The sequence below is a fragment of the Dromiciops gliroides genome, chromosome 4 (genome assembly GCF_019393635.1).
Source record: "Dromiciops gliroides isolate mDroGli1 chromosome 4, mDroGli1.pri, whole genome shotgun sequence".
In the NCBI taxonomy this organism is placed as follows: domain Eukaryota; kingdom Metazoa; phylum Chordata; class Mammalia; order Microbiotheria; family Microbiotheriidae; genus Dromiciops; species Dromiciops gliroides.
In genome coordinates this window covers 348,503,318-348,516,555 of record NC_057864.1, presented here as the reverse complement: position 1 = coordinate 348,516,555, position 13,238 = coordinate 348,503,318, and the positions used below count along the sequence as shown (strand labels likewise).

At 38.8% G+C, this 13,238-nt stretch overlaps 1 protein-coding gene across 3 annotated transcripts in view; it reads right to left on the bottom strand.

The window, feature by feature from the left end:
• NT5DC1 (5'-nucleotidase domain containing 1) overlaps positions 1 to 13,238 on the bottom strand; it is a 252,923-nt gene that overhangs the window by 25,464 nt on the left and 214,221 nt on the right. For 2 of the 3 annotated variants that reach the window (XM_044004362.1, XM_044004364.1), the window contains exon 11: positions 4,921 to 5,089. The exons of the other annotated variant lie outside the window; for it this stretch is intronic. In XM_044004362.1, the coding sequence (XP_043860297.1) occupies positions 4,921 to 5,089 (169 nt within the window). The remainder of the gene's footprint in view (positions 1 to 4,920; positions 5,090 to 13,238) is intronic. 3 annotated transcript variants of the gene reach the window in all.

The window sequence follows — 13,238 nt, the reverse complement described above, 5'->3', positions numbered from 1 at the left end:
CCCAAAGGAGTCATGAAGAGTCAGACAGGACTGAAACAACTGAACAAGAAAAGAATACAGAACTTACCTATGGGTTCTAGGACAAACTTCACTATTTCTGTCAAAGGCACAACCATTCTTCCAGTCTCCTAGGATCATAATCTTGGAATCATCCTTGCCTCCTTACTTTCCTTGACCCTACATATACAATCAGTTGCCAACTGTTGGTTGCCATTTCCACCTCTAAATCTCGTGCATCCCACCACTTTTTTTTTTCTTCCTACAGCTACCCCATCAGTTCAGGTCCTCATCATTTCCCACTTAGATTACTGCAATAGCTTCCTAATTGGTTGCCCTTCCTCAAGTATCTCCCCATCTCAGTCCATCTTCTATACCAGAGGTATCCCATTGGTGGCATGTAGCTCTAAAGTGCAGTGGTAACTAGAATAAAATATAACTGGTAAATGTTTAACAAAATAAATTAAAATATAGTATAACATAAAGTTAATTGAGGTTTTCTAAGTCAATTTGTAGCTTACAAGGATATATCTTCATCTGTTTGATGCCATCGCACTACACTAGTGAAAATGGTTTTCTGAATGTTGAAAATTGTTTTTATATGTAACTGGGAAAAAATTAAAATAGTATTCTTTTTTTTTTTTTTTTTTGCAGGGCAATGGAGTTTAAGTGACTTGCCCAGGGTCACACAGCTAGTAAGTGTCTGAGGCTGAGTTTGAACTCAGGTCCTCCTGAATCCAAGGCTAGTGCCTTATCCATTGCGCCACCTAGCTGCCCTCTAAAATATTATTCTTAAAAATGATATTCCTTTTTTTTTTTTTTTAAGTGAGGCAGTGGGGGTTAAGTGACTTGCCCAGGGTCACACAGCTAGTAAGTGTTAAGTGTCTGAGGTCGGATTTGAACTCAGGTACTCCTGACTCCAGGGCCGGTACTCTATCCACTGAGCCATCTAGCTGCCCCAAACATGATATTCCTAAAGCACAGATCTGACCATGTCACTCTAGTACTCAGTAAATTCCATCCTATTTCCTGTACCATGAATTATAAACTCTATTTAAAGTCCTCTACAATCTGGCCCCATCTTATCTTTCCAAACTCATTGGAAATTACTCTCCCTTTTGCTCTCCGTGATCCAGCAAAACTGGCCTCCTCTCTTTTCCTCTCCCATTTCTGTGTCTTTTGTACTTGCTGTCATTGTCCCCCAAGCATAAAAAGTACTCACTTCTCTTCCATCTGAAGAATTCCTCTTCCTTCACTGCATAGCTTAAGCAACACTTCCTAAGTGAAGCCTTTCCTGACCTTGTCAACTGCCCTCCCTCTCAAAAAGACTTGTATTTAACTACTTTGTATTTATCCTCTTTATATTTTTGTATTTAATTAGAAATATCCTTCCCTCCCTCGTTAGAATTTTAGCTCCTTGAAAGTAGGAATTGTTTTATTTATTGTATCTGTATCCCTAGCACCTACTAGACTACTTGGCACATTTTGTTATTAGGTTGTTTCAGCTGTGTTCGACTCTTCAAGACCCTGTTTGGGGTATTCTTGGTAGATACTGGAGTGGGTTGCTATTTCCTTCTCTAACTCATTTTACAGATGAGGAACTGAGGCAAACAGGGTTTTTTGTTTTGCCCTGGGTCACACAGCTAAAAAGTGTCTGAGGCTGGATTTGAACACAGGAAGATGTGTCTTCCTGACTCCAGGCCCAGCACTCTATCCACTGTACTACCTAGCTGCTCCCCTGTGGGCCCTTAATCAACGCTTGTTGATTGATTGGTTGACTTCCCAAGGTCACATAGCTAGTACATAGAAGAACTAGGGTTCGAACTCAGGTCCTATGATTCAGTGGTCTGTCTACAGAGTTATGTCACCTCTTAAGAGGTGAGAAAGAAGTGTTACTCGCTGGACAACAGCCCTGAAAAAAAAAAGTATATGGTGTTGAGGGCACAGATATGCAAGTAAGTACAGTGAGCAGTAGGGATATATCTTCTGTGACTAGAGCAAAAAAGGGGAGAGTAGTTGTTGGTGTTGAGAAGTTTTGAGGGATAAAGGCAAGTCAGGCATCCTCTGGGAGTCTGCTTTTTAGTGAAATGGGAGGCAAAGTCATTGGCTATAAGTATATGGAAGAACTGTGGAAAAGATTTTGACAACGATTTGCAGAATAAGGCAAAGAGTAAGCAACATTAAAGCATGACAGCAGGGTATCAGTAAGGGCTTAGCTGAGATTATGTATCATTGTTTTATAGTAGATAAAATCATGAATTTCATATTTTCCTCCATCTGTACTCAGCAGCCCCAATCCAAGGATGGAGATTATTTTACAAATTAATTTACATATTACAATATTATTATTTATAACCTGTACTTATAACAAAAATTAAAAACAAGCAACTCAAATAATTTTGTAGGTACAGAGAATTTAGGTTAACTAATTTTTTGTGCTATCACCTTGTATCAGCCCACAGGAATATGGATTATTTAGCTCAGAATATGTCATGGATATCAGGGTGCCATTTTCTGATGTTTCCATTTGCTATTTACAATTTCAAAATAGTTGTTTAAAAAATATATTCATTCTTGGTACACAAAGTTAAAAGCCTTTTGTGTCATTTTTTATTAAATAAGATCAGCTGTTAAATTCATTGTCAGAGCTGACAAAGCCAGAATTATATGCTACAAAGATTATAGAAATGGCTTCAACAATTAATACAAGTATTTAAAAAGTACACTGGGGCAGCTAGGTGGCACAGTGGATAAAGCACTGGCCCTGGATTCAGGAGGACCTGAGTTCAAATCCAACTTCAGACATTTGACACTTACTAGCTGTGTGACCCTGGGCAAGTCACTTAACCCTCGTTGTCCCGGAAAAAAAACACAACAAAAACAAAACAGAAAAAAAAAAGTACACTGTAACATAGTCATACATGCTCTAATGCTTGCAGAACTATACACATGTATATCTACATATCTATACATATATCCCACACTTATGCCCTTAGTATATAACTACATATCTGTAAGCTATATACCACCTCGGCTAAAGAACAGTAGAAAATGATGACAAGCAAGGCTCTCTGTAAGGTGCAAACTAAAAGATATTCTTTAAAAATCTCACTTTCTTGTATATCACTTATTGAGTGTCTAGAGTCTGGGTTACCGTGTACTTTTTTAATAGGAGTTATTTTTTGCAAACATTGTGCAAGACATACTTGCCATCCTTTTTCTTTTTAGAAATGAGCTAGACATTGGTCTGTAATAATGTATCATTAAAAATAAACTTATTCAGGTTTCTAGTGGGTTGGCTATCTGAATACATCAGGGGCCAACTACATAAATAAAATCTGAGACTATTTTAATATTGGTGAAAGACAATATACACATAACAGAGAACAGAAAGTCAAAACTTTTTCACCAAAGGGTTAAATTTCATTTGACAAACATCTATTAGGCACCAACGATATTTAAAGAAAAAAAGGCAGACTTGAAGATAGAGAACCAGCCTGAAGGCTAGGAAGGCCAATGTTCAAGTCTCGCTGCTGACACCAACAGGGTGTGCTCCTGGACAAGTGATTGAACAGTTGGCACCTCTCTAGATCTCTAAGTTTCAGATAAGATGTTGAGCTGCACTGGGAGAAGAAGGTTTTTCAATTGGGAGTTCCCAAAACCAGTGATATCACGCTGCAGTAGGTATTAGGAATATGAAGACAAAAAGGAAATAGTGCTTGGCCTCATGGAACTTGAATTCTCCAGCTGTTGATGTTATTGGCGGAGGTGTGAAACCAACAGGTAGACTGAGAAGTAAATATAATATAATTTGAGAGTTTTTGAGAGGGGGCACAGATTAGGAGGTGGTTCTGTTACTGAGTGGTGAAGGTATGCAGGGGGACTAAGAGGCACACATCAAGAGGGAGGGCATTCTCAACATATGGGAAAGCTTTGCTTGGGATGGGAGTTGAAGTGTGGGGAAAAACCAACAGGCCACAGTTTGGATGGAACACAGAATTTGTGAAAGGAAGTCCTGTTCAGTAAGGCTGGAAAGGAAGATGGGAGGGTTTTAGATTCCAGGCTGAGCACTTTGTGTGTTATCCTTGTGTCACTGGAAGAGAAGTGCACCATTCTTCTCTCAAAAAGAGTGTGAAGTGTTGCTGCATGAACAGCAATAAAAATGAAAGAAAAAAATGCATTGTTTCAACTGACTAAGATCACAAGCCCATGACAACTCTGTAACTGGGTTAATGAATCTCCACAGCCAAAAAAATCTATCATCTTTTGGTCGATCTTTTGTGTGCCTGGTCCTCAGATAAGCTCCTTTTCAGATCAGCAAAGCCTGTGAGTGTTTGTGCTCTGCTGGTCTGGCCTCCTGGGAGTCCACTGTCACATCCATGCCACAGAGATGGGTCTGGAGCTAGGCTTTTCACCTATCTTTATTAAAGTGAGGAGCTGGATTTCATATTCATACAAAATAAATCATATTATGAGGTAGTTAATTTCCCTAGTGGCAAGAGGACAAATAAATATAAATATGAAAGATAAACACCATGTAGTTATCCCCTCTTTCTTTTTCTTTCTTTCTTTTTTTTTTTTGGTAAGGCAATTGGGGTTAAGTGACTTGCCTAGGGTCACACAGCTAGTAAGTGTAAAGTGTCTGAGGCAGGATTTGAACTCAGGTCCTCCTGAATCCAGGGCCAGTGCTCTATCCACTGTACCACCTAGCTGCCCACTTAAAATTTTTTGTTTGTTATGGTTTGTTTTTTTGCAGGGCAATGAGGGTTAAGTGACTTGCCCAGGGTCACACAGTAAGTATCAAATGTCTGAGGCTGCATTTGAACTCAGGTCCTCCTAAATCCAGGTCCTCCTGAATCCAGGGCCAGTGCTTTATCCACTGTGCCACCTAGCTGCTCCCTATCCCCTCTTTCTTTTCCTTACCTGCTATGGCTTCCAGACTTGGGATAACAATAGTGCTGTAATTATGAATTCGATCACCAAACCACGATAATGTCAACGAATTGTCAATGCTTTCCAGTCCCGGATTGTCATCAACAAATAAAGAGCCCCATTCTTTAGAAAATGAATTGAAAGGCTTTTTGTGCTGCTCCTAAGACAAAAAAAAATACAGATAAATAAAATACATCACATCAAAGTCTTGTAATGGGCTACATTTTTTTCTCCCAAGGGAAACAGTATCGACATTTCAAAAATGTAAGTAATACCAGTTACGAATGATCCACCAAACTATCCCTTTTGTTTAGAGCAGTAATGTAGTTTAGACCAGGGCTTCTTAAACTGTTTCCATTTGTGATTCCTTTTTGCCCAAGAAATCTTTACACAACCCAGGGCATATGGGTATATAAAATAGGCATACATAACCTTCTATTGTTGACAAATTTTTCATGACCCCCACATTCAGTTAAGCGACCCCATGTGGGCGCTTTGGGGCAGACTGCTATTAGAGCACTCTCTCCAAAGTGGCTAAGGTATTTCAAAAGCAGTGGTAAACAAATGAAAGAAACAAAACAAAGAGATAGAAACACAGCATGGAAAATTGGCAAAATGCATTTCTCAAACAAATTTATTTTCTGAGTAACACAAAGCTCCAGATGTGTCTCTAGATTTATGAGCCTTTGGTGCTTTCCATATTTATTCTGCATTCTCCAATTCTCTTATCCGACTACTAAATGAAATCCATCTGCCATTTTTGGGCAAAGTGGTGGGGAGATGGGTTGGGAGAAGAGTGCTTGCTTCTGCTGACATGAGATCACATGATTTTTTGGGGCATCTTAATAGTATAAGAGTTTTCCTATTGACTTAATTGGTGCCAACTTTATAAAGGGTGGGATTTTCTTTTTAGATGCCATCTATCTGAGAACTCACTAAAGAAGAAATGGCTTAATTTCACTAGAGACATTTCTGGGCATTATGGAATCTGACGCCTACACACACTAAAATCTAAAGGCAACATCTTCAACAACCTCACTCTAAACCTACCTTTTCAGGTTTATCATAAAGTATTTTTCTTTACATACAATATGGTTTGGATGAACCAGCCTTTTTACTTTTTCTCACATATCACTCTTCATCTCCCATCTTTATGCCTTTGCACAGGCTGTGTCCCCCATGTCTGGAAAGCACTCCTTTCTTACTTCTGCCTCTTAGAAGCTTTAGTACCCCTCAAAACATACTAAAATAATCAACTTCTACATGAGGCCATTCCTGATCCACTATGGTACTAATGATCTCAACCTCCCACCTTCTATTACCATCTATTTGTTTATATATACATTTATGGGCAGCTTGAGTGGTGCAGTTGATAGAGCACTGGGGCCAGAGTCAAGAGGACCTGAGTTCATACACAGTCTCAGTCACTTACTAGTTGTGTGACCCTGGGCAAGTCACTCAACCCTGTTTTGCTTCAGTTTCCTCATCTGTAAAATGAGCTAGACAAGGAAATGGCAAACTACTCCAGTATCTTTAACAAGAAAAGCCCAAATGGGAAGGATCATGAAGACTCAGACAACTAATTAAGTAAACTACCACAACAAATATACATTTATATGTACATGCTTTCTCCAATATTAAAACGTTAGCTCCTTGAGAGCAAGAATTGTTTCTTTTTTTTGTTTTGTTTTTCTTATTTATTTATTTAGAATTTCCCCTCCACCTTACATGTAAAAACAAATTGTAACATCAATTTTTAAAACTTTGTGTTCCAAATTCTCTTCTTTCCTCTTTATCCCTCCCTTAAGAACTCAAGCAATTCAATATAAGTTATACATGTGCAGTCGTGCAAAACATAGCAAACAGAAAAAAAAACCACAACAACTTTAGAAAAAGGAACTAACAACAGCAACAAAATATACTTCATCTGTATTCAGGTATCATCAGTTCTTTCTCTGTAGATGGATTGCACTTTTCATAAGTCCTTCAGTTGTCTTGGATCATTGCATTGCTGAAAATAACTAAGTCATTCACAGCCGATCATCTGACAATATTGCTGCTATTTTGTATACAGTACATTTCACTTTACAGCTCATGTAAGTCTTTCCAAGTTTTTCTGATAGCATCCTGCTCATTTTTTTAATAGTAAACTACATTTATATAGTATTTTAAAGGGAGATTTCCTTACAAAAAACCCATGAGGTTGATTATTACAACCACAATAATAGCTAACATTTATATAGTACCTTATACTTGACAAAGGATTTTCTTCACAATAGCCCAGCAAAGTACCACCACCATCATCATCATCTTACATTGCTCTTGCCTCTGTTTCAAATTTTCCCCCAGTTACTATTACTGTGTTTCCCTCCATCCTATTCGCTCCCCGTGATATTTACTCTCTTTTCTATCTTCTTTTACCTTATCCCTTTTTAAAAGTGTTTTGCTTCTGCCTGCCCCTCCCCAAAGCTGCCCTCCCTTCCTTCATCCCTCCCCTCTCATCCCCTTCCCCTCCCACTTCCCAGTAGTGCAAAATATATTACTATACCCACTTGAGTGTGTATGTTATTCCCTCTTTGAGCCAATTCTGATGAGAATAAGGCTCATTCACTCTTCTGCTCCTCCCCCATTTCCCCCTCCACTCCATAAGCTTTTTCTTGCTTCTTTTATGTACCTCTCCCTTTCCCTTTCTCCCAGTGCAATCCTCTTACCCTTAATTTTATTTTAAAGATTTCATCATGGGGCAGCTAGGTGACACAGTGGACAAAGCACCATCCCTGGACCCAGGAGGACCCAAGCCCAAATCTGGCCTTAGACATAAGGCAATCTCCAACTGTGTGACCCTGGGTATGCCACCCAACCCTGACTGCCCCCCACCCCCAAAATGATAAACAAAAAATAAATGGCAAGAATTGTTTCTTTCTGATCTTTGTATCATTGGTACCTAACTCTGGGTCTGGAACAGAGGAGGCAATTAAAAGTGTTTGTGGATTGACTTATGGGCATGTTTGTTATGTGTATATGCTGTTGTTGTTTAGTCAATTGGTACTGTCTGAGTCTTTGTGGCCCCATTTGGGATTTCCTTGGCAAAGATACTGGAATGGTTTGTCATTTCCCTCTCTAGCTCATTTTACAGATGAGAAGACTGAAGTAACAAGAAACAGGGTTAAATGACTTGCCCAGCTAGTAAGTACCTGAGGCCACATTTGAACTCAGGTCTTCCCAACTCCAGGTCCAGCAGTTTATCTACTTTGGCACCTAGCTGCCCCTATATGTATACAGCAATAAGCAAAGCTACCAAATACTTTGTTGCCCAGGTTTCTAATATTATCCTGCCTGCTCTAAATTATTTGAGAATTGTATATATGGGATGATGGCAAATTTTAGAGATAGATGAACCTCAATGCAAATCTTTGTCTTCTCTACCTATGTAAAAATGGAGGGTTTTTGCAGCATAATTTTGCCTTTATCTTCATTTCAGGTGTTACGTCGATTTTGACAAAAAAGACATTTAAACTCTGCTGTGAGTCAGCCAGTAAGATTTTACAATAATACCTGGAGGTGCACTGCAATACTTAGGTGTACATCTCAAAGATAAGGCACGGTGTCTCTTTTAGTAAACCTATAATCTCATAAGGAAGACATATCAAACATGTAATCGAATGAAATATAATAATCAATCAAGTGTGCAAGAATAGTTAGGCAAGAATTTCATTGGTGGGTTGGAGAAAGGTGGGTCATACTCATGTTTTCCCATCATATTTAGAAATAACCTAAAATGAATTACTTTTTCCACAAACTACTGAAGCATCATATGTCAGCTTGCTTCAGGGAAAATTTTTTAAAAAGGTCTAATGAAATTCTCCTTTTTAATTTTAAAGTGTTAACTACATACTCTGTGGAAACCTAATTATAGAAATGTTACACTGCTGTCACAAAATTGGCACTTTGTAGCCTATCCTCTCAAAATCCACGACAAATTTTCTGCTCAAAGAACATGTAAAAGACTACAGAATTACCCCCCCACACACCCCCAATGCCCACTTTTCAATTCATTCTGACTTTCTTCTTCCAAATGTGGCTGCACAGCATAGTAATTAATAGATTCTTATAATTTATTTTTATTGTCAGATTCACTGATGAAGATCTAATAGAAAAATTCAACTCCCTCTTCCCTGGAAAACTTAAGATGATGAATGTACTTACAAACGCAACAAGACAATAATTCCTTTTATGTGAAAAGGAAAATGTCCCTGCAGAAGAAACACTCAACATCTTTAATATCACCCTTGTATGTTGTACTGGTAAACCACAGAAAGGAAAGGAACTTGTGTTTATACTGAGGGCAGAAAAAACGGACAGCTGCAAAGGATCAAGCCTTCAAAACACTAACATGCAAAAGGTTATACAGGTGTGCCTTGTTTTATACGAGGGGAGAGAGAGAGAGAGAGAGAGAGAGAGAGAGAGAGAGAGAGAGAGAGAGAGAGAGAGAGAGAGAGAGAGAGAGAGTGAGAGAGAGTGAGAGTGAGAGTGAGAGTGAGAGTGAGAGTGAGAGTGAGAGTGAGAGTGAGAGAGAGAGAGTGAGAGAGAGTGAGAATGTACGTCTGTGTCTGTGTCTGGGGGGGGGGGAGTGTTCTTCCAAAGCTGTGAGAAAATATTTTTGGAGCCTGAGTTATTTCATTTTTTTTCAATTTCTGAAATGTTTTCTAGATTATTTTTAATAGCTAACTTTCAAGTTTCTCCACCCTGCTCCTCCTAAATAGTTAACAAGTCACAAGCAAGCCTGAGTGATTTTTTTTAATGGGGAGTAAAGTATCCTCACATAATGAAATAACTCCTTAATTTATTAGTTATTTAAATGGAATGTTTATTTATAGGATTTCCTTAAAGCAGGGCCTACTATAAAGAGTTCATTAAGTAACAATTTAGCCTACATTTTCTAACCTGGTCTTAATAAATTGTTAGAATTTTCTATAAAACTTGAGGAAATTAGGGGACAAAGAAGTTTATTGAGTCACTTTATAAAGCAGTGGTAATACCAGCATTGTCATTTGGAGGTCCTGAATTTTTTTTCACACTCTTCATGTGATGGATAGTGCCTCCTATGTCCCAACTACTCATTGGCAAAACTGAAAGGAAAAAAATGTTCATTCTTAAAGCCAAGAATGGCTCCACAAACAAGTATTCTGTTGCTGAGGCCACTGGGTATTATAGTGGATAGACAACTTGGAGTCAGGGAGATTTGAGTTCATATCCTGCCTCAGACATTTTATTCACTGTGTGACTCTGGGTAAGTCATTTAAGCTTTTTCTGCTTCAGTTTCCTAATCTATAAAATGAGACTATATACTTTCTAAGTCCTCTTCAGTTCTAACTCTATGATATCTGGAATCTGAATCTCAAAAGGATTTGTTTTTTGATGGCAGAGATTTTTGTTTACCAAAGAGCTAAAATGAAGGAAAATATTATTTCTTTGAAGTTACAGGAAAAGTTGGTTTAGGTAATGAAATAAGGTAATTGGGGGGGGCAGGGCAATGAGGGTTAAGTGACTTGCCTAGGGTCACACAGCAAGTAAGTGTCAAGTATCTGAGGCCAGATTTGAACTCAGGTCCTCCTGAATCCAGGGCTAGTGCTTTATCCACTGTGCCACCTAGCTGCCCCAGGTAATTTGTTTCTGATGGTAAATGTTACCAATGTCAGCTTGTTAAACTCTTGCAAATTCACTCAGCAATCTATCACTGGCTATTTTGGTAATAATGATATACATGTATGTGTTTTCTTTTTTAACATTGAAAATATCAGATTTGTATTTCTTTCCTTTTTTTTCTTTCCAAAATGCTCTCCTTATTTCCTTCAGTCAATTTCTTTACTAATATTAGGAGTTCCAAAGGAAAACGAGAGAAAGGCCTGAACAGCACCTCCTAAAGGCAGCTGTAGAAGGTTCATAGCTACATCAGTAGGTATGGGTACAAAGATTGTGCAAAAGCAACTGTTCAAGAGTCAGGAGATCTGGCACTTACTCCTTTCCTACCACTAACTACTGTTGTGACCACTTAACCTCTGCGTGTCTCACATTCCTAATCTGCACAATGAGAACTAGATATGACTTCTAAGGTTTTTTCTGGAATCAAAGTTCTATGATTCTGTGATATTCTACAACTTAAACTATTTGGGGGTTTTGTATAATTTCCATAATGGGTAAGTTGGCAAATTCCTGAATGGAGTATATTCTATATTCATTTTGAGACAAAACAGAAATCACTAACTCCTTGTACCCCTCTTCCCTTCACAATACATCCCTTTCCCTAACTTTGCTCTTTCTGTTAAGGGCACCATCTTTAATCACTCATGTTTATGACCTAGGAAAATTATCCTTGATTGTCCACTCTCTTTAAGGTCTACCTCTCCCTCACCCCACCTCCCACCCCAATCTCCATATCAAATTAGTTGTCAGATCTTGGCAGTTTTATTTTCACTCTATCTTTCTAATCTATCCCCTGCTCTCTACTAACACCACAACCACCCTTAGTCCACACTCATTGGCCCCAATCTAGATGAATGCAATAGCCTTCCTAACAAAGAATTCCTTTTCTCAAGCCTCTCGAATCTCCAATTCATCCCCTCTATAGATGCCAAATGGACTTTTTCCTAAGGTACAGCTCTGACCATATCAATACTTCTTTCAAGAAGCCTCAATAGCTCCCCATTGCCTCTACAATAAAATACAAACTTCTCTGTTTGGCATTTAATACCCATCACAGTTTGGCTCCTATCTTTCCAGCCTCATGCACGCTACATTCCAGTCTTGCTGTACCACACATTACATACATGACATTTCATTAACCTCCATTACCTGGAAGACATTCCCTCCTCACTATTTCCTTATAAAACCCTTGGCTTCCTCCAAATCACAGCTCAGATGCTGCCCCTCCAGGATGCCTTTCCTAATTGCCCCAGCCTTGCTACTCTTCTTCCCCACCTCTCTCCAGATACTTATTATTATTTAATTTGTACATATTTTGCATTTCCATTTTTATATTCCCCCTAAGATTGCCTTCTGTCATAGGTTCCTTATAGACCAACGTTCCCTTCTCCACTGGCCATATGGATTACGTTAGTTTTCCCTTGAAAAGTGACCAAGCTGTTCCAGGAAACTGAACACCTCAGAAGATTTAGGCTCAAGTTGGACCTCCCTTGACCAAGTTTTCTGGCAGCCTCTTATTGACATGGCTTCCCAGTTAGGGTCCTTCATACTCGGCAGATGTCTCAAGACCACATGAGTCACCACACCCTGCCCTGATGATCACATGCATTTCCATGGAGTAGGGGAGGAAGTCTATCCAAGCTAAATGTTGCAATATCCTTGTCGAATATTCTTTCTATGCTATGGTTGGCCTTCTTTTGTTAACTGCTAAATGACTTATGAGTCATTTTGTTCCAACAACCCATAAACTAACTAACAAGATACTGGCCTGAGTTAGGTCTTCCCATTACACTTTTATCTATTCTTTATGCATTTTTTTTTCAATCAGGCAGCTAGGTGGCACAGTGGATAGAGTGCCAGACCTGGAGTCAGGAAGACTCATCTTCCTGAATTCAAATTTGGTTTTAGATATATATATGCTGTGTGTTATGCAGACGGTTTGGTATAGTTTTCCAGTAGAATATAAGTGTAAAGATGCCATCTTGTCTTTTTGCTCCCTTGACTTAATTTAGTGCCTACAAAAACATTTATTGAAATAGAATTTGATATTTAGGGGGCGGCTAGGTGGCGCAGTGGATAAAGCACCGGCCCTGGATTCAGGAGGACCTGAGTTCAAATCCGGCCTCAGACACTTGACACTTACTAGCTGTGTGACCCTGGGCAAGTCACTTAACCCCCACTGCCCCGCAAAAAAAAAAAAAAAAAGAATTTGATATTTATTGTTGTTTAGTCATTTTAGTTTTGTCTGATTCTTTGTAACCCCATCTAGGGTTTTCTTGGCAAAGATACTGGAGTGGTTTGCTATTACTTTGTTCAGCTCATTTTACAGATGAGGAAACAGAGGCAAACAGGGTTAAGTGATTTACCCAGAATCTGACAGGGTGAATGTCTACTACTCTTCTCTAATCATTCCAAGGATGGGTTTGATAGTTCTAGACAGAACATCCTAGATAATAAAATGACAAAGTGACCTATTACTTTATTTTTAGAAATATTTGTATAAGAGAACTGAGATAGGTAACAAGAGACCTGTGTTATAATCCAGGCTCCAACAGTTATTGGCAGGGTGAGATCTTGAGTCAGTCTCAACCTCAGTATCCACGGCT